Genomic DNA, 26,159 nt, shown 5'->3' with positions numbered 1-26,159 from the left:
ACAGAGAATGCTCCTGAATCCCATGTTAATCAGCTCTTTGCTATCTGAAAGCTACACCAAGCTATGGAAGCCTCCCATGCGCCCTGGGTGTGGGTCAGACACAGCACATGGCTCTGCCCAGCTCATCCCCAGCTCAGATCCGTGAGAATCCAGGAGCCACATCCCCAGGCACTCCAGCCACCAGCTCCTCCTGCAGCTTACAGAATGTGTCCATCCATCCTCTGCTCACAGCCAGGGGGGCTTCTCCCACGTTGAACGGCCACCCACGGGACCTCTACAACACCCCCGGGCAGGCGCAGAGCTAGAGCGGGGGTCCCAGAAGCACACCCGAGGTGCAGGTAGCATCGACCTCCTGCAGCGCTGGCAAGTGGCAGCTCTGGAGATCATCCTTACGGACCACCAACATCAGATGGAAAAACCGAGCTGTGGCCAGGAGCGTTCAATGTTTTAAACCTTGAGCCCTGCCTCAGAAATGCCAACCCATAATGTGCTCGAGGCCATCCAAGTATAAAACAGAGCCTTAAATGAGCTTTGCCTTCACAAAGCTGACTTCTGTCTCTCACCTTATGAGAAAATGACAGGTGAATATAAATATATTGTTGTGAAATACAGGAATTGTTATCAAGCTCCAACTTCGTTACTATCTGATATCAAAGAGAATTGCACTCCTGTGCCAGTTCAGGCTGAACGTAGGAAGCTACAAATTCATTTTGAAAAAAAAGCAGAATAGAAAGCACTTCTGCATCCCCAAGCAATCACACGAGCTGGTTCAATCACAATTGCTTATTAAGAAGCCCTCACAAAACCCCCACGTTTTTTAAACACAAAATCTCATCAGTTGCTTGGCACCTTCTCATTGGTCCAGGGGCTATCTAATTTGCTGAACCACAATTTGTAAAAACTATCTCACAATTTATTCGGTTTTAATTTTTAGAAATATGCCACACTGTAGGGCTTGCATTGAGCTCAGTCTAGCATGAAATTCCATTAACCCGATTCCAGCAGTTCAATTTGACTGCTGCTCGCAGCTCCTCCAGATAGGAGCCTCACAAGTAATCTCCAAGCCTTTGCAGCTGCTAATTGGTTATTGCAAGGTTCTCCTTGCTGTAAAATTCCCCATTCAAGGTCACCTGCAGCACCTACAAACATCTGAAAGAGTGCTGCACTGAAAAATAAAGGTACAGTTTCAAGGATTTGCAAACATCATAATTGCTAATACAGCTCTGAACAAGTGCCCCAGGGAAGAGGCTGAAATCATTCAACAGCCTGAGACCTGCTACTGCTGCAAATGGAGCAACGTGCACAGGATGCTTGCTTTCAGATGGAAAACAACAATGACAACAACAACAACAACAAAAAAGAGTTTGTGCATAGAAAAGGAAACAAAGTCACCTCTCTGAAAGTATCATAGGACTTCTGGGGTTGGAAGGGACCTTAAGGATCACCTAGTCCCAACCCCCCTGCCATGGGCAGGGATGCCACCCACTAAAAGTCCAAAGTTTCTCCCTCGCTGCAATTTTTACGCTGTTGCAACCTCCCCAGCCCAAGGGGCGATCTGCCAGAGCATTTTAGTCAAGGTCAGTTCGTGTGCCCCATGGCACTGCCCTGGGGGTCCTGCTGCCCACCCCAGCACCCAGAGCTCCTGGCATGTGCCACACCAAGTGAGAAACAGCTGTACCTGTGGTTTGGCACAGCGATCTCTGAAATCTTGCCCAAGTAAAACAACAATCACAGTTCTGATCGAAGAGCACAAAGCCTTGGACACTCCCCACCTTATCCATCTCCACTTTTGAAGGAGAAACCTCTACGTGTGCAGCCGTGGCACTGGCTGAAAGCTGCTCATTTAATTTGGCTGAAGATGGATTTAGATGTGTGCAACTAAACAAGCCCAGCCTTTGCGTCGTCACAGAGCCAGCCCCGTGTTGTGTGACTTTGCCTTCAGCAATCCTTACCCTATTGTATTCCAAAGCTCTCTGTAAAAGAAACGTGTACTTATCAGTAGGCAAAACAGTCATGTTCTGTGAAAGCTTCCCTAACTACTCTATCACAGTTAAAAAACAATCTTGTCAGATCAAATTTGACACTAAATTAACCTCTGCGAAAACAAGCTTTAACAAGATTCAAGGGCAATCATTGTGTTTCCATTAAATTACACCCAAAAGCACACCTCTGCATTTAACACCTATCTCCTGCACGCCTGCAGCCCCAGCACCGGCACTGGTCACGGGAATCTGAGTGAAGCTGGACCCAGGGAGGACGATGCTGTTGCTCCTGAGCAAAGTGGGAAAGGTGAGCATGAAGAGGGGGGAAGGAGGAAGATTTTAATTTGCTTCACTCCAGCAAATTCGCCAGCTGCAGCCCCAGCACTGCCAGCAGCACCGGTAGGTGCCCAGGTGAGCACCCGAGTGTGGAAGTGACTCCAGGTCTCTGCTGCCACCAGGTCCGTGGCTGAAGAGCTGCGGCTGCAGTTGTACTCAGTCCTGTGCTTGACCTGAATTGCAGCATCGTAGTGTGTTCATAGGAGGTGAGGATACAGACACAACACGGCTCCCTTGAACAAACAGGCTCAGCATGCAGCTAGGCCAGGAGTGGAAAAGGTCTTTTGAGTGCAGAGCTCGAGATAACAGTCAGGGAGAGGTCAAGATCAGCACCCTGCGGTGGTGTCTTGTTTTTGCTATGGAGTGCCTTTAATGCCTACTTCTAAGTGAGTAAAAAAAAGTCCTTTAACCTGTTCTTTAATGCACTCCTAATGTTGACACAATTTTGAGACCTCTTTAAGGTTTACAACTGAAGCATGTCAAGTACTGCTCACCAAAAAAAATAATTAAGAAAGCACTTGACCTTCCTTATCCAACTCCATTTGTCATAGTTAATTCCCTACATCTGAATTTATGCAATAGCAGCTGATGTTCACATCTATCAAGCTGTCCCGGCAACCGGCTGATAAAGACCGAGCAGAATTGGCAGTGGGTGTGCTGCCAGGCTTCTCGCGGAGCTGCTGTCTCAGGAGGCTTTCTGCTGGAGCCCAGGACGTGCCCGCTGCAGGCACAGGGCTGCAGGAAGCACACAGGCAGGACTTCAGCCAGGAGCCACGCTGCAGGCTGCCAGAGCGGGGCAGGGCTCCTGCAGAGGCAGCTCACAGGCAGGCAGCGCGGCACCGTGCAGGCTGACACCTCCGTCCTTCCAGCCAGTGCTTCTGCAATGCCAACCCCACTCAGAATATAAACCTCATGCACACCTCAGCTTGCTGCTATTGATCTGCGCTGCCCAGGAACAGGCAGGATCAAGCAGCGCTAACACAGGTCGATTGAGGGATTGCTTTTAGCCCTTATCCTCTGGAATGGCCCCTGGCTGCTGCTCTGCAGGGAGGCCCCACTGCATTCTTCTCACCTCTGGGGCAGCTGGCACGAGCCATGGCCAAGCTGCTCAGGGATTTCTTTCTCTCCAGTGATGACTTGGTCACAAGGGAAGGTGCGAGCAGGGGAAGATGCAGTAGGGTAGGGATACAGACAGAGCCTGGCAGCACGAAGGGACACTTCTGGACGGTACGTTTTCTGATATGCAGGCAGCTCGCCATCTGTGACTTCCACCATGCATACCGTTTTAACACCACTGGAACATCAAGAAATGTAAGAAAAGCGGGTAGCTAATTCTCTGCCGAGCTGACAACCATGGCATATGGTTGTATGTCAACTGTTGCATTAGAACTGTCTTATTTTCTTGGATATTCAGGCAAGTTATATATAAATGAGATATGTAAGCGAGATTTAAAAAAAGAAAGGGCATTGAGAGAAAGAAACCAATTCGCCAGTCCCATGCTGCAGTTAGGGAGTTCACACCGACATCCGTCAGGGCAAATATTTTATTTTGTGTATGGCTCATTTCAGGTAAGTCTCCAGATGTACTGCATTCATCCTCAGGGTTCTGGGAAGATTTTAGCTGTACTGAAAAAACGGCAAAGATCTATTAATTCAGTGCTGTCTGGATCAATCACTGCAGCAAAATCTTCTATGGCTTACTGAGTAGTGAACAGACATTTCTCCCTGAAGCATCTTTGGGGAGTTATTTGGGCTGTGAGAGCAGTGCTACACACCAGGGGAAGGATGGTTACCTGCGGTATCAAAAACTAAATCACTGGCTTGTGTGCTCCTGGCTTACACCTCCACTAACCCCATCAGCACTCCTGGCAGGCAGCAGCTTGGTGCAAAGAGCCTGTTTGGGATCACAGCTGCCGTGTCCAGCCGACAGAGCCATCGGCTCTCAGAAACCCAGCGCAGCCCCGGCACACCAGGCAGGGCACAGAGGCTGCCACGCCAGAACGTACAGCAGGGCAAGAAAGGGTTTCTTTCTGAGATTACCTGCAAATCCAATTATATCAGTATCTTAACTTATCTTAGGGGTAATAATTCATAACCAGCAGCATGACAGAAAAAAAAAAACAACAGACAAACAATGCTATTTTATTGCACCTCAGAGCCAGGGCACAGCTGCTGTATCAATGTTTGCACATGCTGACGCCGGGAGCACAGTGACATCAGGCCACCCCAGCACATGCAGGGTCTTCATCCCTCTTTAATTGGAAAATAGTGTTGGCAGTACATTAACCGAAGTGTCTCCTCTTCGAGCTGCTGTACTCACTCTAGCAAACACGAGCAGTGAGTTATGTAATCCTAATAGAGAGTAATCGTCTGAAACAATGCAAATGGAAGGGCGATGTTTGTTGTGCTGCTTTCCTCTCAGTACGAAGAAATGACTTCTTAAAAATTATGGGATTTGAGCCTCCTACCTGCACATAGCAGGCATGGGATCAAGCAGTCTTAGCAGTGCACAAGGCACAAAGCAAACATTACACAAAACTGTGCATTGTGCAATATTCTCTGTTGTATTTTCAGCCTGACATAAGTGCCAAAGAATTATTTTCATCTCTCCTCTCATCCACCAGAAACAACTGTTCCCTTTCCCAGCTAAGCCACTGTCTGCTGCCACTGCATGCGAAGCCAGAGACATGCACAGGGAGGTCACTGCGTGTTCAAATTGGAACGAAGTACTCCTGAAGGATGGCTTGAGCAGTGTGCTACAATTAAAAAAACATCCTGTCAATCCCCACAGAAAATTGTATGCGAATGAACCCTTCATTGCAGCCCCTGGTTCATCTGAACCCTTGTGTTTTAATGTGCTGTTCAACAATTTTTAGGAAATGACCACCTTTGGCTCATCTCTCCCAGCTTGCCCTCACCCTGTCTTCAGGTGGCTGCCTTCAGACCTGAATTAAAGCGTGACCACTACACCAAGTGTTGCTCACCCCTCGTTGAGATCCAAACCGGCTGCAGGCATCTCTGTGGCTATGGAAAGAAATATAACCATGCATGGCCACCACACGCTTGAATGCTGCAGAGCTGAGCACTCGCCAGGGCTCAGTGCCCATGGGGCACATGCCCAGAGCACAGCTCCTGACCCGCTAACGCGTCCTGCTGGCGGTCAGCCACTGAGGTCTCACCCACCTCGACACTGGGAGCTGGGAGCTGACCGGGACCTGTTCAAAAGGCAAAACGCGGTGATTTCTCCTAAGGAAACAGCAGTGTAAGGACAGGAAAACTGACCTAGCTGCTGTCCTTCTGGAATACAAACAGCTCTTCAGTGACTTTTTTAGCTAACGTAGCCAACAGCGTGCCTTCTGGGGACATCACCCAGGCCTGGTGCAGAGCAGACGGCTGTACTGCACTGGCTGCGGGCACCAGCACAAAGCAGGAGGGGGTGCTGAGCCCTACCCTGCCCTGCGGCCCCAACGAGTTCCCAAGAAAAGCCAATTCACCTCAAATTTCTGCCTCAGTTCCTCATTTCCTTCTTCTCCCTCGGGAGGCACGGGCACGTTGAAGTACTCTCCTTCCTCCTGGCTCAGCAGCTTAAACCTGGAGGGAGACAGTGAGACGGTCAGGGCAGGGCACCAGCTCTCCCTGGCTGTGCCCATGTCCAGGTGACTCTTCCCCAAGGTGAGGAGGACCCCAAACTTTGCACCCCCAGACCTCCCATCCACCATGCTTCCAGACATGCACCCGGGCACGGGGCTGTTGCTGGGACCCCCAGTGGGCTCGGGGCTGGCCAGCACACCCCTGCCATGCAGAACAGAGCACTGCTGCCTCCTCCAACACCCCAGCCTGCCCCAAACCCACAGCCAAGGCAGGGCATGGGTTCCTTCCCCCTGACACTGCCCTGGCCAGGGCAGATCCTGGCTCCAGCTCCCTGGGGACAGCGCGCACCCCGCTGGGAGCCAGGCGGGCACCGACAGCCCTGAGCACACAGCCGGGGCTCTCACAGGAAGGGGAAGAGTTTAGCCAGCAATTATCAGAAATCATGGAAATGCCATTCAGATCTGAGGCGTTTTACACAGCCGCAGGCAAAGCTTTGGCTCCATCAGCGCATCCTCTCCCGGCAGCCAGAGAGGAGCAGTTATCAGCCGGGTGTTATCTATAGAGTCTGCGTCTGCACTGAATGAACAAAGCGCTATTTGCATAATATAGGGACAGACTCTTCCTCTGAGCTCGTTTCCTCCATTAACTGCAGTAGTTTAGATATGAAATATACATCAGAGCTCCTTCTAGAGTTTATTCCAGCCAAATACTGTGACAAGGAAAATTACTTAGATCTCCACTTACATGATTTTTAAAAGGCTGGGCAAACCATCACACTTTGCACCGCATTAGAAACAGGCGGTGCACCAACCCCAGCTGAGGCACACGCAGCTTCACAGATGATTGCAAATTTAGGAGGAAGTGACAGTTTTTTCCCCCAGAAGAGGATTTGTGCCTCAATCACAGTCTGTTCTACACTAAGTGGGGCATGAGGGTCTGAGGTGTGCTGTGCCCCCTGAGCAGCGCCCAGCCCCGCGCTCCCTCCGGGGGGTCTGCTCGCCTCACCTAACACAAATTAATGCCACGCCGGTTTTGGTTTCCAAAAGACACACAATATCTATTTCCAATTACTACACTTCACATGGCAAGCATGGAAAAGTAACACAGCTCTCAGGCATCAGTGGCTGGGGAAAAAAAAAAGCAAGGGAACAAGGCATGTATCCTGCTGGGGAAGATAAAATGGAAATGAACAGACCCATTCAGGGTGATTTTGCAGACCCACTGTGTTCATCTTTCGTATGGTAACAAGAAACAGTAATTACACACTTCGGGCACTGCTCCTCCTTTTATTGAAGCCCCCCCTCATCGCTCCTGCTGCTCCGCTCAGGCTGGTGAGGCCACGCTGCCAGCCCAGGACAGAAGTTACAGGAATTCAACCCAAAGCTGCAGGAAATGCTTGTTCTCCTGGCAGCCGACACATTCTCCTTCTGAAGCCTCTGGACCGAGACCCCAGAGGGAGCACTGGCCCTTGTGGCCACGAACGTCAGGCTGATGGGCCATGTCCCTGAAGTGGTCCCAGTGTGCCTGTGGCAACAAGAAGCCACGAAAGAAGGTCCCTGAAGGGAAGGAGGCTGCCAAGAGAACAAGGGGCTGCCGTGTCTTCTCCCATCGGGTACAAAAAGACCATTTTGCCCACAGCTCGGCACTTTTAAACCAATTGCATCCTTACCATCCATCAACTCCAGACTTCTGCAGCTCGGAAATCCCGAAGGACAAGGAGCCCATGAAGTCATTTCTGCTGGTCAGATCCCAGTCCCAAATCTCCACAGACAACCTTCTGTCTTTGTCTGCCTCCTTCAGTTGGCTGGAAGGGAGGAAAGAAAAGGGATGTTTGGTTTTGGAAGCCACTGCTACGCCACCACACCCTTCAAATGACATTAGCACGTGGGTGCAAAATGAAGGGATGGCCTCCATAACATGGCAGCCCTTTAACATTGATTTCCTGACAGCAGTCGCTTCAAATGGAGAACGTGAAGCTCCTTCCCAAAACACTTGGCTTTGGTCAGGGGACAGAGCAGAAATTTGAGCATTTCTGAGCCACGTTGACAGGACTGAAAAGAATCATTTCTCGGTTGAATCTGCTTAATCTCTCCGAATAATTAAATCAGAGGAAATACAAAGACATTAATTCCTAGGGGGTGAGAAAAATTAGTTTACAAGTTCAAACATTTTTCTTGTACTTACAATTTAAATGTCTCATTCCACTCAGGATTCAGGGAGCACTTTATAGTTTTGGTCTTCTGTTTGCTTTCATTTTTGGGGTCAGGGATTAATTTAAGCTTCACGTAGGGATCTGACAAGCCATTAGGATCCATAGGAACTAGGTTTTTAGCATCTCTTACTGAGGAGGAGAAAAAGGATTAAATTCAATATTCAAACTGTAAAAAATATCCAAAAACCTAGACAACATCCCCGTGTGCCAAGGATGAGTATGAAAATAGCGATTAAAAACAGAATGGAAGCTGGATGTGAGCAGACAGGGGCATTACATAAGAAGCAGCAGAGTTAGCAACACCAAGCATCGAGCTCGAGCGGACAACGGAGGCTGAAGGATCGACTCAACAGGCTGTTTGCATTTTCTGACAGGATGATTTGTTGTTTGCTTTCTTTTCCCTGCAGCAGTTTAAAGCTGCTGCTTTCCCTCTAGCAGAGCAGCGCTCCCAGGAGTGGCAGCACACAGCCGCTGCCCTTGCGGCTCCAGCTCGCCCCAGGGCTCAGCCTCTCCCAAAAGCCCCCTCCCAAATCCTGGCCAGCACCCTCAGGGGCTTTGCAGGGCTTGGTGCACAGAGCAGGTCCTCATCTCAGGCACCTCTTTGTGCTCCAGCAGCCTCCATCACCTGCCTTTCTCCAAGGCCAGTGTGAGGGGCTGGGGGTGTGGGTGAAGGGCCGGGCAGCGGGGCAGCTCCTGCTGTGCTCCCCAGTGCCAGCTGAGGACAAGAGCTCGGGGAGAGGCTGGGCTGAGCGTGGGCTCTGCTCTCCCCTGACCTCCTAAGAGCAGAGGCAGTTCTCCTATTCCAGAGGAGAGGACTCGGCTTGTTGTGAAGTGCTGCAGGAACTAAAAGATGCTTTCAGAGAGTCGGTGAGAGTAGAAACAATTGCTCCGCTCCCAAATCACCAGCAAGGAGTTTCTGATGCAAGGTTGGGAGCCAGATAGTTTTAAAAAAGGAATTAATGCTCCAAAATCTGCAATCTCCTGCTGTCCTCCTGAAGCATTGCCCAATTTCCAGCTCCATGGAATAAAACTTGTAGCCAAAAATCAAATCTGCATGTATAAACTAGCTCATTTATCAAACACGACAGCCTGACAGCAGCTCGCAAGACAGAGAGAGGCAAGCCTGCCGGGAATCGCCTGCTGCCCAATTAAGGTGCCTAGGCAGCCCAATTAAGGTGCCTGGACAGCCCTATCGATTCTCCAGCCCCACGTATTTCTCCCACAGTGACCAGTGCGGGAGCCAGCACCTCCCCAGCACCTGCAACAGAAGGGGAGGGAACGACTGCCTTACTGGCAGCCTCAGAAACCCTGACACACAGCGTCCAGAGACCTTGCAGTGGATGCTGTCATGCCCAGGACAGGCCCCATGCCCTCGCTGTGAGTTTAAGGCTCACCAGCAGTCGGTCAGGTCAGGGATGGGGGCACCAGCTTGGCACCACATGTATGATGGTTCCCCTGCCTAGCCATGGCTTCCCCAGGAGGACCCAACGCCCACGGTGCTGCCAGCATCCACCGACCTGCACTCGGCTTTGCTGTGAAATCAGAAGTCACCCACAGGGAGGATGCTGAGGGATCTTCCTGAGGAACTGAGGACACCAGGACATCCTCAAAGTGCCCGTTTGGAGATATCCAGAGAGGACGATGCACCCTTCCTTCCCCAGAGAGCACCATGACGCAGACACAGGGCATCCCTGGGGCAGCAGAACATATGGCCGCACGGCTTTCAAGCTTCTCAAGCTTTTTTAAGCTTCAGTGGTGCCCAGAGCCAGGCCAGGAGGCAGCGGGCACAAACTGAAGCACACGAAGTTCCAGCCAAATGTGAGAAAACGATTCTTTACTGTGAGGCTGACAGCTCTGGCACAGGCTGCCAGGGAGGCTGCAGGATCTCCTCCGGAGATGCTCAGGACCCCCTGGCCACCACCCTGCGCTCCGTGCTCTGGGTGACCCTGCTGGGCAGGGGCTGCCCTGGGGGGTCTCCGGAGGCCCCTTCCCACCTCCACCACTCTGGGGCTCTCCAGGTCCTGCTGCAGTGCTCTGCAGAGCCCAGGCGATGGGCAGCTCTGCAGAAGCCCCGGGCTGCCCCTGCACAGATGGAAACCCGCAGCAGTGCCGGGCTGGTGACCGCGGGCGGAACAGCTCTGCCCAGCCTCACCCGCACAACAGACGCGCGAGCCAGGGCTTGTGAGAGCAGCCTGAGCAGTCGTGCCTCCCCCCATTTATAGCTCCTTGCTGTGACACAAGCAGCATGACTTCGTTTCTGTAATGTCTTGACAATTATTTTCATGTGCCATTTGATAAATGAATCATTTTTTATAAAGTTTGGACATAAATACCAGCTCTGCACTTCAGAGGATACACAGTAGTTATTCTGCAGCTTAATTTGGACTCTCAGTCAAAATCTTCTGTGGAAAGCTTTGTACCGTCCAAGCAGAAAGGCTCACAATCTGCTGTGTGAAATCTCTAAGTAATGAGTTTAATTTCCAAGGACCCTGCCAGGGCTCCGCACTGATCCAGCCGGAGTGCCTTCCTGTCCCTCACCCCTTATTGGAGAAGCAGAACACAGTTTCTCATCACCGTTACAGGCTTTTATCTGTGACTTTTAGATAGGAAACAAGCAAACAAACAAACAATCTTTACAACCCATTTTTGAATTATAAAACATGAAAATGTATTGAAGCCCCACAGCGGGTCCTGCCAAACCACTCCCCGAGTGGCAATGAGGCTGTAAAGGAAGCAGCCCCCGAGCGTTGGCACCCAAGCAGAGGAGCAGCTCCTGCAGCCTGCAGCGCTCGGTGCCCTGCCCTTGCTGCCGGGGGGAGCGGCTGGGACCTCGGCTGCCCGCAGGACCCAGCGCCCGGCCGCGGGGACGTGTCACCGTGCCACACTGAGTCATGCAAAGGCTCTGACTTCAACTCATTTTTCACCGTCCAAACGGCCAGGGTAACGTACTCTGGAGACAAATGAATAGGTCTGTGTAATTTATCAGGCCATTGTTCAGTTCTTTATAGAACAGGAAAAATAATTCCTGACCCTCAGAGTCAATCAGTTTATGCCCTGAAGCATGAGATTTGATTACCTCATGTTATTATCTCAGCGTGCAGACCTAGAAATTTCATTAATGGGAATAATAATATCTATTCATTAAAACAAATAATGCTTCTGCTTGACCTTAAGTAACTTTCTGTTTTTTTTATTTGTTTGTTTGTTTTCCAAGCAGAAAACAACAATTAAGTGAAAGAAAGATAGTTTAAAAAGCCTTGTAGCGATACCTTGTGTTAAAGTAAACATGCTTCTCTCAGTTTATGGCATTTCTCTGACAGTTAAATTTGATGTAAAATAGTTTGACATCTCTTATGTGCTGACAGTTTTGTGCACCACTGCAAAGTAGTAACATCATTATTAACAGCGAGGAGAAGAAAATTACGGTCTCATTTCAAGCAAGTGATCTTAAACCACTCTGGGTACCAAACCTGCTGAGAAAAAGCTGCTGCGCCCTTGGGCAAACATCACAGGAGGTGCATGGCAGGGCCTCACCAGCACTGGGGGCGATGTGGGCGCAGGCACCGGCTGCCTGGGGAAAGCACCGTGGGCTGCGGAAGGGATGGGGTGTGCAGGGACAGCCCATGGTGCACCCAGCTGCCCACGGCAGGAGGATCAACAGTGTCAGCAATGCCCACGGCCACCTCCGCGCACATCTGTGCAGGCACACGGGGATGGTGGGGGTGTGCCTGGGCTGCAGCCCTGCTGATGCTGTGTGCATGCTGCTCGCCCCGCAGTGACACATCACTGTGCCTCCAGCGGCACAGGTAGACAAGACTGATTTTTCACCGATTCCCCAGGCACATCACACGAGGCTGCTCTGAAAGTGGCCTCTCCTGCACAGTGGGCACTGCAGCACGGGGAAGTCCCGGCAGAGGAGCACTCGGCTGCCCTGGGATGAGAGATCCCTGCATTGCTTTGTGCTGGGTTCTGCTGCCAGCCGGATCGGTGGCACGCACAGGAGGGTGGCTCCGGGCTCGCACCACAGGGTGGGGGCACCCCAGCTGCTGGCAGCAAAGGGCTGCTGCTGGCCCTGCCACCTGCCTGCCCACCGATAGCACCCAGGTTTCCATGGGAAGACAAAATTAATATGCTGGGTAAAGAAAGACCAGAAAGTTCTTTGCTAAATATGCAGTGCCATATGGGGGTTCACTTCTATGTGAAAAGGAGAAAAAAAAAAAAAAGCCTACAACAAAACCCACTCCTACCCAGCTCTTAAAGACAACTTCTACTGGCTGCCAAATCCTTTACCTTCATCTCTGAGTAAGCAGGGCCATTGGAACAATTTTAGTGCAGATCATTCTGCTTCCCACTGCACACCATGGAAAAAAACTTCTGAAAGCCCTCTCGGTGCAAGGAGAGGCCCGAGTTTGGCCACCCCACCACCTCACCATGGCTTTGGCCAGCACTGTGCAGAGAACTGCCAGCGGTGCCCCCCTCTCACACCTCCTGGACAGGATTTTGGGGCTGGGGGAGGCTCTTGGGCAGCCTTCCTGCAGCACTGCACTTTCCTCCCTCCAGCGGCAGGCACCATCCCCGTCTGGGAGCAGCCACACCACAGCGCACACCTGGCGCTCAGATTAGCACCCTCGTGCATTAGAACATTTAATTAATGCTCTGCAGAAGAATCTATTTGCACATGCTTATACAATAGAAAAGGCACAGGACTCATTACGGCCGCATCTTCCTGGGCTGGTGATTATTAATTAATGCACTTCCAGCTCTTTTATCTAATCGTAGCATAATTGGTTTCAGTTTTGGTCAATGTTTTACTTCGTCAGCTCAGTAAATAGCAAGGCTCAGTCCGAGCAGCCCATGCCAACCCTGTGGGCGCTGGCAGGGCTTAGGGCAGCTTGGGAGCCCCAGTATGGCAGGAAAAGGAGTTCCCTTCCCTGGGGCAGGGTCCATTGACCATAGCAAGTGGATGTGGTGCTCCCAGCCCCACACGCAGGGCACACGACCACCAGCCTTGCACTAGGACAGTGCTCTGCCTTAGCACGCACCCAGGCTGCAGTTACAGAGCACTGAACAATCCCCATCTGCCACCGGAGACAGGCAAGGCAGCAGCGATGTACAAGCAGAGTCCTTCCTGCCGCTAATATCAAACAATTTCCATGACAAAGCTCTGTGCACCTTACTGCCTTGCCGCCTCTGAGAAGTCTGAGCTGCGAAGTGCCAGATTTAATGGACTGAGCCACGCAATGACTTAGCTTCGTATGCTCTTGCTTCTCTGTTTCCCAAACTCAAATATTCATGTTTCTTAATACGACAGTTTCAAAATAATCTGCATTGGGAAGCTTTTCTATTATGGAAGCAAAAATGTGCAACGCCTTGATGACATTTTAATTTGCTACAATTTCCCACTTTCTCCAGCAGTCTTTTCCTGCTAATAAGATACTTGATCAAAGCCCAGAACAGAACACAGACTGTGAATATACATTTGCTCTTGTCCAACATTAGCCAAATGATGCCCTGTCACACTCCATCACTCTGCCTTCCACATTAGGCACGCCGCAGACACGCAGCACATCGCTCCTACCCGGCAGCGTCCTGCCGCCGCATCGCCGCAGCTCGCGCATGCCCGCGGGTGCGCACGGCAGCCGGAGAGCTGGGATCAGCGCCGCACTCGCGGGTCTCATCGCCTGCAGACCTGGCTGCCGGTTCACACCACGCGTGGGGGCAGAGAACGGCGTAACCTGGCTGCACTGCTGCCCTCCGAGCTGGCCAGCCCCCACCTGTGGGCACAGAGCAGCAGTGACCGGCCCCAGGGGATGCTCTTTGCATTTCAGGTGAAACAACGAGTGCCAAGTGCCGGCAACCCCAGAGAGCAGGCGGTGATGCTGACAAGTGTCTGTAGGCTTGCTGAGCATAACAGACCAGGGTCCTGAAGTGGCTGGGGTAAAATCTGCCCAAGTCAGTGAAGCATCGTTAGGTGGCTTTTGAAGGGACTTAATTTGTTTTGGCAGTCTCACAAGTCTTGAAGGACTTCTAGGTACCCAAACGCTTTGTTTACCAGGCCCAAAAAATCACTTTTATTTCATCAGGCAGCTCAAGCTAAATAACCCGGCCCACACTACCTACTTAGTATGACAAAGCCAGAAGTGTGAGTTTGCTGTGGTTTACGTGGTGGGTGAGAGAAACAGAGATCTTTTTGCCATTAAAGGAGAAGCAACCGAACAGAGCCCTCCTGGGGCTGTGCAGCAGAGCAGCTGCTGTCATCCCCGCCACCTCCCGGCCCCCTCTGCTCCTCAGCAGCCACCACTCGGCTCCTGCGGGCTCCCAAGCCTCCAGCTGGAAAATCCCACCCAACGTGTGACTGCCCTTCTGAAATGGCGAGAGCCTCCTAAGACTATTGCCAAGTTAGCGGAGCTGATGTCAGGAAGCCAAGGTGCTGAGGTTTATCTCCAGCAGCTCACCACTGCAGCTCTGCACAGGGCTGCGCACGGGTTGGGTGCTTCAGGGGGGTGCTCAGCTCAGCAGGGCACGCTCCTGTGGCAGTGTGGCCAGCACTGGCTGCAAGGAGGCTTTGTCCCCACTTAAAGTCACGCAGCTGGCAAGCAGAGCTGCTAGCACAATTAGCCACTTGTTTGTGGTGTCCCAGCCTCACGCATCCACTCCCTGCGTCCCGCTCTGCCAGTGCTGGAGGTAAGTTTCAGCTCCAGCCCGTCTAACTGCACAGGAGTGCTGGACGTCCAAACACGTTTCTCCTTCTGCTCAAATCTGTCTTGTCTAATTAGGCCTGGAGCCAAAGCCTGCCTCCTGCTGAGGCACCACGTAGGACGCCTCGCACAACTGACGCTGCTCTGTGCCGAGCACCAAGCATGCCAAATGAGCGAGCTGAGCGTGGGGAGCCAGCTGGGCCTGGCACCCCCTGGGCCGTGCACAGCCCAAAGCAATGCTCAGTGTGACCCAGCCAGCTTGGCACTGGCCCACTCCGCTCCTTCTTGGCCCCACACATGCCCCTGGGCTTGCAGTCACCGCCTGTGGGCATGGATGGTGCTCCCACAGCCCCTGGTGCCTCAGGAGAGAAGACAACACTTGCTAAGAAGCCTCACAGGAACCAACAAAGCCGCTCTCTCCAGTTGTCCACCCCACAGCTTTGAGGTTCATCCCAGTTCTTTAGAGCTAAGAATATTGCAGCTTGGATTTTTCTTGTATTACCATATTTATTTACAATTTTAGTATCTACAGACCATGCTGTAGACAGGACTGTACCATGTCGAGTGCTGTACAGCAGCAAAACGTGAGCACAGCTCAAGGAAACCACAGCCTACGTACGAGCCTGGAACTTGAGTCCCTGCAAAACATCCACTCCTTTCCCATGTCGTGTTGAGGTTTGTGGTTAAAATTGCACCTTGCGGCTGCGAGTTTCACAGCGCATGTTTGTGTCATGTTTCAGCATGTTTCCTTTCTTATTGATTTTCATTTTGTGAGATTAGGATCACGAGCACCCACTGTGCTGATAAGAGCAGCAGCGTCCTGTCTGCTGCCAGCGTGCAGAGGAGGTCTCAGAGGGAGGGAGAAACACTGCCTGGGGCAAACCATGGTCTTCAAAAAGGGGGTTCAAGCAGATGCAGTTCTGCATATTGCTGGCTGACCAAACAAGTCATTTCAGATCAAACACCACATTTTGTTTAACCAAAGGGCTGCATTTTCCATCGAGAGGAAAAGGTTATCATTAGAAGAAAAAGAATCAGAGAAAGGGGGAGAAAAGAAAAGCACGCTACCAAAAAGCATTTCGCAAATCCCTGTCAAATTCAAATCAAGGAAAAAATAAAAGCCTTTACTTCCTCAGCTCCAACGCCATGCCCATGCTGCCACCTGCAGGCACTTGCTCCTGCCCAGCTCACGCCGCCTGCTCGCTGCCGCCACTGCCAAGCACCGCGGGACCTTTCACATCTCATGCTCCAGTTGCGATGCTCTGGGCCACGGGAGAGCTTAATAGATTTTCGGACAAGGGCCCTGCACACCCGACAGGATGGAGAAAAGATCTTGCCCCAGCACCAAATCTGCATTTTGCCATGCAGCCAGGTTCACTGGTGCTTAGGCATCACTGAAAGCCCCCCAAAAACAGACCCTGGCCCTGCACCCCCCAGCAGCTCAGCACGTTACGGCGTCCAGCACTGCCTCGTGAAGCAGCAGAAGGAAATTGCCCAGGATAAGAGGAGCTGGCAGCAGGGAGACTGTGTGCAGGACTTGGAAATGCAGACAAATTTGTGAGGCTGGCAGCAGGGGGGGCTTTAGTTTTATTGTTTTAGTAAAGCACTGGCTTCAAAGAGGCTCCTGGTGTCTGGTTCGGAGTTCAGCCCTCCGGAATCAGCCAGCCGGGTGCCGGTGAGCTGCAGATGCGCCCGTGTGGGGCCAAGGGGGATGCAGGTGCCCTGGGGACGAGGCTTCATCCCCAGCAGCCACTGCCATGGGACTGCAGCTGGTGGTGCCGTGCTGTCGCTCCCTGCCTGCCCCGAACCAGGATTTCTGCAGGAAACGTGTAAAGGGCATCGCCCACCAGGAATCAGCCCCAACAGAAAGCCCCCGGCTGGCTCAGCCCCATCTCCCCAGTGCCCTGTGCTGGGTTGCATCACTGGAGGAGCCGTGCTGCAACTGTGCCCCAGTTTTACAGGTTCTTGCCAAAAAAACCACTGCCACAAACCCAGTAATTATTGCAGGCTCTGCCTTTTTGAAGCAAGCAACCACCAAGGGAACGGAAATCTGTCGTCCTACTGGATGTGAGCCAAAGCAGGCGCCAGCAGCACAGGCTGTGGTGCCCAGCGGCGGTCTGCACACGCGTGGCTCCCAAACGCCAGGGCCACGTCTGCTTGGGTCTGGGGGGACATTTCCACCTCCTTCCGAATTCTGCAATGAAAGCCCAAGGCCCTCACCTGCCTGGTCAGGTAGGAGGAAACTCAGCAGTGAGTGCACAAAGTCTCTCCACTCTCAAAGTGCTCCCACTCCTTCATTAGCTATGCAGCAGAGCTGGGGAGCACAGTACATTTTCCTTGCCTTTCTGGAAAAGCCAACAGATGACATGTTTTCACCAACACCTCCATAAAGGGCCAGAAATAAAACAGTCTTTCAAACCCAGCTGAAGAAAAGAAATTCCAGCTGCACAGAAAGGGCTGAGGGAGTTTCTGCCCTGCCTCCTGAGCCACGGGAACACCACCTCGGTGTCTGGGAGCCTTCTGTGCTCGTGGGACTGGGAGCTCTGTGTGCCCATCCACTCCTGGATGCCACGAGAGGCTGGGTACAAGTCCTGTCTGTCTCCTGGAGCAAGGTGCCTAGAGAGCAGTATTGCCGCGAAAGAAAGTCCCGTGTTCCAGTGAAGCTCTCCTTTAAGGGAAAAAATTATTTTCATCTGCAAGGCTGAGGTTGCTTGTGCCCTAGGCATTCTCAGGCACCTCCAAGGGAACTGCTGCGCACCCTGCTCCTGCCTGCGGTCCCCAGCCACCTGCCTGCGGCTCCAGCCCCACACATCTGAGGGCAGAGTCTGTGATAGAGCAGCAGCACTCGGCACTGCTCGCCGGGCACAGCCGGGGTGATGGCAGTGGGTACCAGTGGGGTGGTGGCCGCTGCACCCCCCAGGAGCATGGCACGGGGCAGCTGGCCCAGCAGCAGCCAGGAGGACAGAGCACGCCTTGGGCATGGGGCGCACGCTGCGGCTTCCAGAGCCCCGGGTGCAGGCTGCAGGGCTTTAGCCAGGCAAAAACACCATCCCAAATCCCCACTGAGAGGCCCAGACAGTGTTAAAGGCATGGACAGATAATGGGAAATGGACGTTGGCTCTCACACGGACAGCACAAAACACACACCACGCTTCTCCACGGGGCAGAGCTGAATGGAGGAGCTCCCAGCCCTCCCTCCCGGGACCTAAAAAAACCCGCGGCCAGGGCTCGCCCCCGTGCCACACACCCACCTACGACGGTTAGAACATCCTTCTCGATGTCGGCCCTGATGTATATCCGGCCCCGGCGCTCGGTGTGGTCCGTCCCGCACAAGCTCGGGACGTTCATCACGCAGCGCTTGTGCACGTTCATCATGCAGGCTGCGGAGAGAAGGAAAGGGTCAGCACCTCCTGCCGTCCTGCCACAGCTCACAGGGGAGTTTGGGGTGGGCTGAGGGGAGAACCCCTCTCCCTTTAAGTGGGGATGTTTGTGAGGGACTTGGGGACAAACACGCAGCAAACGGACCTCCAAACCCAGCCGGAGACCTGGGGCTCCAGCAGAGTGCTGCACAGAAACGGGGCCCCACCAGCATCCCTGGATCTCGCCTAGAGACTGCAGGGCTTGTAGCCCTCGCTCTAATTACTCAAGAATTTTACTGATTTATCAGACTTCTCTTCCATCCCACCCATGGTTAAATGCTGGGGATTCAGCTGGGTTCACCAGGAGTTGATAAAGGGCATCAAATACCCCATGCCTTTACCTGTATATATATATATATAATATATAATATATATATATGTATATGTTCAACTAACTCAGTTCTACTTGGTAACATTTTAAGGTGATAATGAATACACTGTTCCCATAACAGTCAGCAAGCTTCTATATTTATGAGAAAACCAGCACATGGTGAGCACCAGAGTATGCTGTTCCCCGCAGACGGCGTAAGCATGTAAGCAGACGCTGCATAGTCACAGTCATTTTAAATAGGAATGTACAAGATTGACTTGGAAAATAACTCATCTCTCCCTATCCCCCCTCTTCCTCCATCCCCCATCTTCTCTCTGTGTAACTCCCCAGCTGCTCCCGTGCCTGAGGCAGGGCTTCTGCAGCCCCAAGTGGACTGGGTACCTCCAACCCCTGCTCTCTGGGTACCAGTGGCACCCCCAGACCCCACCGCCAGGTGAGGCCCCCCCACCCCTTGCTCTGCCTCCTCTGCTGCAGCTGCAGCCGCCGGTTACAGCACTTACTGTCACATTTCATCCCCTGGTGAATGAGCCCGTACAGCAACGACCCGCAGTGGTCACAGAAGGTGGGGCTGGAATACGTGTGGATTTTAAACTTGTGTTTGCTCCGGGGATCCTAGGAGGAAAACAGAAGAAAAAGATTATAACCTCGCATCAAATACTGGCAGGGAACCTCTGTTCTCTGCGTTCCGCGTGCCAGCTGGCTTCAGAGGTGCCGTTAATGGACTTCAGTCAGCAGCCACCGACTGATGTGGACCTTTTCCAGCAGCCACCAAAATCCAGCGTTATTGCTCTCTCTCTGTGTTGCTATAACAATGGAAAAGCAAGGCATTGGCTTGTTTAGGGATTTATTGTTTTTGAATAACTTGGTCTTAGCACAGCAAACACCAGGTGAAATTGGTATGTAGAGAACCAAGAGAAGGCCTGGACACTGCCCAAAATGCACGTCAACCCAGTGGGTAAAGCAAGAAAAAGCACCCGTGATGCCCATCTGTACTAAGACACCCAGTAAACTTCTTTGTGCCCTGGTACCCAGCCCTCCCCAGCACGTTTTGGGGGAGTTGAGCAGCGTAAGGAGCACTTCCAATATCTGGAGCTTCCTTAAAGCCAACTGCTGATGCTCCTGCAGCACTGCATGCCAAGCCCATGGTTTACTGCAGCCCCTTTGCAGTTTTGTGGAGCCTTGCAAGCAGGGCCCTGCTTTCAGGGAGCCCTGAGCACCAGGATGCCCCAGCCCCTGCCTTTCCTGGGCTCTGCGAGCAGCAAATCCTCACCCTGCCAGCACCAGCTCCCACGGTGACCCTGGTGCCTCGGTGGGGGTCCGGCCCCAAGGCCCCCCCTGCCCTGCCAACAAGGGTCCCTGGCAGCCAAGAGGCTCTCAGCAAAACGCCCCCAACCTGAGGGGGGTCACATTTAAAAACCTCTCTCCTCAGACTCCGGGAGCAGAGCTGAAGCAAGGGCGAGACCACGGCAAGTGCCGGCTGGCTTAATTTCATCTCAGGTTAATTGTTTAGAGGTTAGGGATGAGGCACAGCTCCTGGCTCAGTCATTTGAGCTGACTGGCTTTCTAATGGCCTGGAAAGGTGCCCAGGCATTAGGAAAGTCACCTCTTCGGGACACTATAGGCTAAGTAAATAAATAAAGAGCGGAGTCAGAGCCTAGCATGACATAGCTGCCAGTACAGTACCTTCCCCTTAAATTAATTTTCCTACCACTCTTGCACCGAAGCTTTCAGCTGCATTAACCACTAATATTCTCTATTATTTCTCAACGTCACAGATAACTTGAGCGATACCAGAAAAACGGACAAGCAATTGAGCTTCATTTAATTCAACCTGCTAAGTACAAGGGATTAGGTACAAGCTGCAGCAAATTTATGGCACTTGAAGCTGGAAATCTCTCACGTTTTACCCGAAGCAAACCTCTTGTTGATACCGAATGCAAGATGCCTCCTCCCAGCAGCTCCCCTGTCAGCTGTGTGACAGGAGGCCTGAGAAGAGGGTTCACAATTCACCCATCTCCTGACAACCTCCAGCTACCAAAAAGACAGTTTGGTGAGTAACAGTGTGCCTTCAAGAGCCTTTTACATTCCCCAGAGACGCAAGTGAGCACAGAAAACCTAAGCCTTGGTGTTAGGGCTACCCCTGGGTCCGAGCAGCCCCAGCTGGGGGGCATTGGCCGCCCATCCCTGCCCTCATGGCACCGGGGCGATGCCAGCAGCACCTGGGCACCTCGAGCACGAGCCACAGGCCTGCCAAACCGCAGCGTGTGGCACGGGGAGGAATCACCCCCAAGCACTCCAATTGCTGCGTTCCCTTCTAGATAGAGATATTCCTGTTTAGGCAAATGAAAGCTTTAGTCATTCATAAAAAACACAAGCTTAATGCAAAGTGAGGCAGTTTCCACCTCGTGCAAATGATTTTAAATTCCCCCTGGAACCGGGAGTTTCAAAGAAGTCAGAGAGAGGCAATCCAGGCACGCAGCGAGCAGCGCTTCAGCAGCAAGACGTGCTGCCGTGGAACAGCCGCAGCATCTCCAAACAGCCCCCAGCATCCCGAGGCTGCGGGGCAGGGATCCTCTGCTTGGAGGACACCAGATCCATCACTGGGGTGTTTGGGGCTTCACCCGCTGCTGCTCACACCCGAGGAGCTGTTTTGCAGAGACCTGGCAGCTGGAGGCAGCCGAGGGCTGGAGCCCAGCAGGGCACAAGGGTGATGGAGGAACGGGCTCGGGGAAGGTACGGCTGCTCCCTGAGCACAAGGGAGCGGGAGGGACCTGCCTCACCCTCACTGGTGTGGTGGAACGTGCCAGAACCTGGAAATTCTGGGTATCATTTTCGACCAAGGCTGAAGTCTTTACACAAAGAGCCTATTTTTGTACCGCAGAGACAGAGATGACGAGATCATTGCGTATGCAGATGCTGAGAGACTTAAAACAAGAACAGTTAAAACGAAGTTTGCCAAGAAAAGAAAATCTGCTCCTCCTTCACTCCTACCAGAGCAGCACGGTCCCCAAAGAACAGGACAGAAAAAGCTTTCTTTGGAGCGGAATTAGAAAATGTCATTAAGAGTGTTTTACTGCACTGAGAAGCTCTGACCTTTCTCATCAGCACTGCCACAGATCTGTCATCCTCCTCACAGAGAGCTGCCTGCGTGTCCCGAGGACGGGAGCTGCAATGAGCAGGTCAGCACGTGCGCCAGGGAACAAGAGCAGCAGCTGCTGGCTCTGAGCGGTACCGGCAGGTCCCTACCCATCAGAGAGGCTCCTGCTTCTCGGCTTGACAGCAGGCTTCTGGTGTGCGATGAGCTACTGCAGAACTGCATCCCCGACCTGCAGAGATCTCAGTCGTCACCTCTGCCTCTCGTCAGGGTTGTCCCCAGCACCGAGCCCGCTGGATGACCGCCTCGCTGCGGGACGTGCCTTCCCATGGGGGCTGCTGTGGGAGCCGCTGCTCTCCAGGTGCATGTGGCCGGCAGCTGGGAGCAGCGACCATCTGACAACTCACCCACAGCTCCTGGCAGGCACCGGGGGCTCTGCCAGGACAGCACCACAGCAGAGACCCAGCACCAGGGCACGGACAGGGTGTAAGCAGAGCACCTTTGTTGCACCCAGAACTGCAAACACTGCACTGGATGCTCTTTGGGCTTTTATTTACTTCTGCAGTAAATTCAGCTTTGCCTGGCTAAGAGGAGACATAGATCAAGAAATGCCTTTGGCTTCAACAGGGAGAAGGTGAGAGGCGGAGGGGACCAGAGCCTTCCTTGGGCCCAGAACCCTGAGCCATAAAATACTTTAAAAACACATCCAGCTCACTTGGGTTCATCTTTAAAATAAGTCACACATGAAGGGCACTTAGGTTTCTTTGTTTTCCTCATGACGATAAAAAAAATAAATAATAAAAATCCCAGGCCCAGCTCCCGTGGCTTTCTCCCACACCACGGCACCATTTGTCCTTCAGCAGCGCGCAGCCATCTCCTCTCCTCGGGGATGCAGGCATCCAGGCTGAGGATGGTGATGCTATTTTAATCCTTTGTACTGACAAAATCTGCCGGACTCTCCAGAACAGCCACTCAGGTTTGCTCCAAAATTATGTGCCCCTGCTTTCCATATCTCATTGCAGAGAAAGCCGTAAATTATCGCTGCTGAAGAAGAATTAACGCAGCTCATGTGAAGAGACTATTTTCAAGTGAATTTCATAGCAATTTAGGCAGCTTAATAGCAGAGCGCGTACAACACGGTGACAGCTTGCTGTCTGCACCTAATGAATCCCAACCCGCGGACATTAAATCAAAAACCTTGCATTTTGGTCCCGCATTTCCCCCGGGGAAAGTCCCCCATGGTACATAATGAGCAGCTCACAGCAGAGGCACAGGAGCGACCTAGCAGCGACTCTGAAGGTGACACTGGAAAGCAAAGCCTGCGCTCCCTCCAGGGAGGATAACTGTTTGTGAGGCATCGGGAACACTAACGAGAAAGCTCCAGGAGCATCCTCCTCCTGCACACGATCTTGCTGGAGAAACCCAGATACAGCCGGGGGGCAACAGACTGAAGACAACTGCGACCACCCCAGTGGGGACCGGCGCTTCTGCTGAGGACGGGCTGTGCACGGCGCAGCTCCGCGCCTGCCTGCGCCCAGGCTCCATCCCAGCCCTGAGCTGCTCAGCCCCAGCCTCCAGCTCTCTTGCTCTTCTGTCTTTCGCAGCACTGCAGCCAGACCAGGCCTTGGCACTGGAGGGCCGGGGGCTTGGCTGAGCAGGCACGGCCGCGAGCATCGCAGCTGGAGCTGCTTCGGCATCAAACACACGGCCGCAGGTAGAACCTGCCCTTGGCAGCTTTCCTTGGCAGCTTGCAGCAACTTAATACATTTTTATTGACAAAAGATCTCATCTGCTAGTCAGACAACCACAAAGGGACACAGATGACAGTTATTCTTCTCTTGCTGCTGCCAACACTGAATAAAATACACTCTGCTTACCCAGCAGCAAAAAGACAAGCTCTGTTTTTTTCCCCAAGCAGCACGAGCATCTCAGCATTATTTAAAAATGTTTATTATCGTTCACATGGTGTGAGAGCCACTGTTCCTGTTTAAGCTAGCTGCACGGAGCAGGCTCCCCCAGCCCTGTCTGCACAGGCTGCAGCTTGGAGACTACCCGATGGCACTGGGAGGCCTCCGAACCACCCCAGCCTGCCGGACACGGGGCTTCTGGATGCCCCTCACCAATGCTGCTCAGGTGGGCACATACACCACCATCCCCTTCTGCCCCCCAGATTGTTTTTCTCTGCACAAACCAAGCCAGGAGGTCTCTGGGGCTGCAGGCAGGGCGCAGACCCAACCTCAGTCTCCCACCCAGTCATTTAACGGGAGGCTGCAATCTTAACAGACATAACGAGACACACACACAGCTCCCCGAGGAAACGAGAGAAGAGCTTTTCAAACTGCAGGGCTGAAGACAAGTGCAAACTGGCAGGCGAACGAACTCGGCTCTGGCGGAGCCAGGGAAGCAGCAGAAGGTGCTGGGAGGGAGCAGCGCCGATACATCTTCATCCCACAGGAACTGTCACCGGCCGTCTGCGCCTGCAGCGCCTGCAGGAGGAGCCAGCATGTGCCCTCGCACGAGGGGCAGATGGCACCCGCCGAGAGCTGGAGAAGTTAATTAGCACAATGAAAGCGAGCAGCAAGTTGTGGCGAGGCACTGCCGTCCTGCACGGAGGGGCTGGCTGCAGCCCCCACTGCCTGGACGCAGCCCGGAGAGCAGAAACCTGAAGGAGCTGCTGGTTCTCGGGCAGCACAGGTGGACTCCCCATGAAGCTTCTCTCTTCTTCTAAAAGTAAATGACAATACATTTTTCAGTACACACACCCAATTTTGGGTCTTTTCACAAAAGGAGTCCAAGGCAAAGATGAAGTGGTTCTGCCTCCAGCAAGCAGAGAGCGTGGACAGGCCGTGGGTGCTGCACCGGCAGCACTGCAGATATCCTATCCTATCCTAAAGCTGCAAGTGCTGGAAAAATTAAAAGCAAAATCAAAACGAAGCTACAGTGGCCTGTTATCTTCCTGGAGCAACTCGGATATTTATTAATGCATCTTGATTAGATGACCTTTAACAGGATAATGCAAAGAAGGTCATTTTCATGATTATTTTGTCTACAATTTAAATAATTATGCATTCTACTAATAGCTCTGACTATAATTAGGTTTGCCAACTGCATTACATTATACATGCCTGATTTCAGCTCCTGAAGACCTTGCCATATTTCAGAAAACTTCAGCTTGAATGGGCATGCTAACTCTGCCTCCTGCAAACAGGAGAACACAGGAGTGTCAGAGCTTGTAATAAAGAACAGCGCAGCTTAATTCCTTTGTGTTAATAAGGGTTTCAACCACATTAACATGAAAACTATGGCAAAGCTAAAACCTTCAGCAGGAACGCAAGCAGGCAGCAGTTTGAGCACAGTGCAGCACGGGCACAACGTGTGGCTGTAAGCATCAGTACCCCAAAGCCCAACACGGGGCACATTTGGGCTGAATTACAGAAGGAAATGGCAAAACCACCGCTGTCTTCAGCTACTCGGCTGCATAACAAACGTACTGTCCTCAGCAATGTTGATGGCCAAAACACAGACCCACTGGAATATCTCCAGACATTAAAAGCAAAAAAAATCCTGCCGTGACTTAGGACCAACCTAGCATGAAAGCAGCCCCAGCAGCTTCAGTGACAGCATTTGTATCGAGAGCTTCAGGCTCCATTGTGAGAAGCCTTTTTTTTTTTTTTTTTTTTTTTTTACTTAAAAGCGCTATCATCTCTGTATAATTAGTCCTCCTCTCCTGGGTGGAAGACTCATACTCTGTAGGCTTTGCAAGGTTAAACACATGCACGTTCCTCCAGGAGGTTCAAACACAACCAGATCAAACAGAAAACTGCTCCAAAGCAGGACTAGTCAGTGATAACAGAAAGACTTTGACATTTCACTGCTCTCCAGTTTTGTTACGCTCTGAAAAGTGGAAAATGTCAGCCTCCTCCCAGGGCCATATGCCTGAGACATGCACAAGCCACCGTCCCATAAAACACTTCAGCACATACTCAGCTTTGAACAGACAATAGTTTTCAGTAACTAATATCACCCAGCTGCTTAGAACTAAGCATCCACATGTACCACAAGCACTTCACAGGATGCAAAATGTTGTTTTTTTTTCATTGATCCTGAAGTAACTACGAAGTACTAAAAGCTACAGAGAAAAGTCAGGATATTTTAAAATATATTTTTCCATGGGCTCTGTGGCCAGCAAACCAGCATACAGCAGCTCTGGGGATGAGAACCAGCAGCCAGCTGGGCTTACAAGTCCCAGACCAGCCCAGGACCTGGCTGAAACGGCTGCACCCTGTGTCTGCAGCCCCCAACAGCACAGCCCGAGTCAGCTGCTGCTCCGTGCCACCCCTGCGGATGCTGAGCATGGGGATGCCATCTCGGGGAGAGGAGCTCTTCCCTCGCCAGCTCAGCAAAATCACGTGTCCCACTGTAATGAAGAACATACTGTGAGGTTTAAACAAATGCGATCAATTAAACTCATTCTTTCTGCAAGATTTAATTGGATA

At 52.2% G+C, this 26,159-nt stretch overlaps 1 protein-coding gene and 1 long non-coding RNA gene across 3 annotated transcripts in view; both read right to left on the bottom strand.

The window, feature by feature from the left end:
- PRKCB (protein kinase C beta) overlaps positions 1-26,159 on the bottom strand; it is a 115,509-nt gene that overhangs the window by 36,905 nt on the left and 52,445 nt on the right. For both annotated transcript variants that reach the window (XM_038186961.2, XM_038186960.2), the window contains exons 4-8: positions 19,070-19,181; positions 18,071-18,199; positions 8,094-8,250; positions 7,579-7,713; positions 5,813-5,909 (exon numbers count right to left, since the gene is read on the bottom strand). In XM_038186961.2, coding sequence (XP_038042889.1) covers positions 5,813-5,909; positions 7,579-7,713; positions 8,094-8,250; positions 18,071-18,199; positions 19,070-19,181 — 630 coding nt within the window. The remainder of the gene's footprint in view (positions 1-5,812; positions 5,910-7,578; positions 7,714-8,093; positions 8,251-18,070; positions 18,200-19,069; positions 19,182-26,159) is intronic.
- LOC139998720 (uncharacterized) lies at positions 4,445-5,806 on the bottom strand. Its single transcript, XR_011803489.1, has 2 exons — positions 5,303-5,806; positions 4,445-5,074 (listed from the first exon to the last, which is right to left on the bottom strand). It is a non-coding gene; the product is annotated as an uncharacterized lncRNA (long non-coding RNA).

Source organism: Anas platyrhynchos, chromosome 15, assembly GCF_047663525.1.
Source record: "Anas platyrhynchos isolate ZD024472 breed Pekin duck chromosome 15, IASCAAS_PekinDuck_T2T, whole genome shotgun sequence".
In the NCBI taxonomy this organism is placed as follows: Eukaryota; Metazoa; Chordata; class Aves; order Anseriformes; family Anatidae; genus Anas; species Anas platyrhynchos.
Note: the sequence above shows the minus strand (reverse complement) of the source record. Positions and strands in the feature narration are given on the sequence as shown.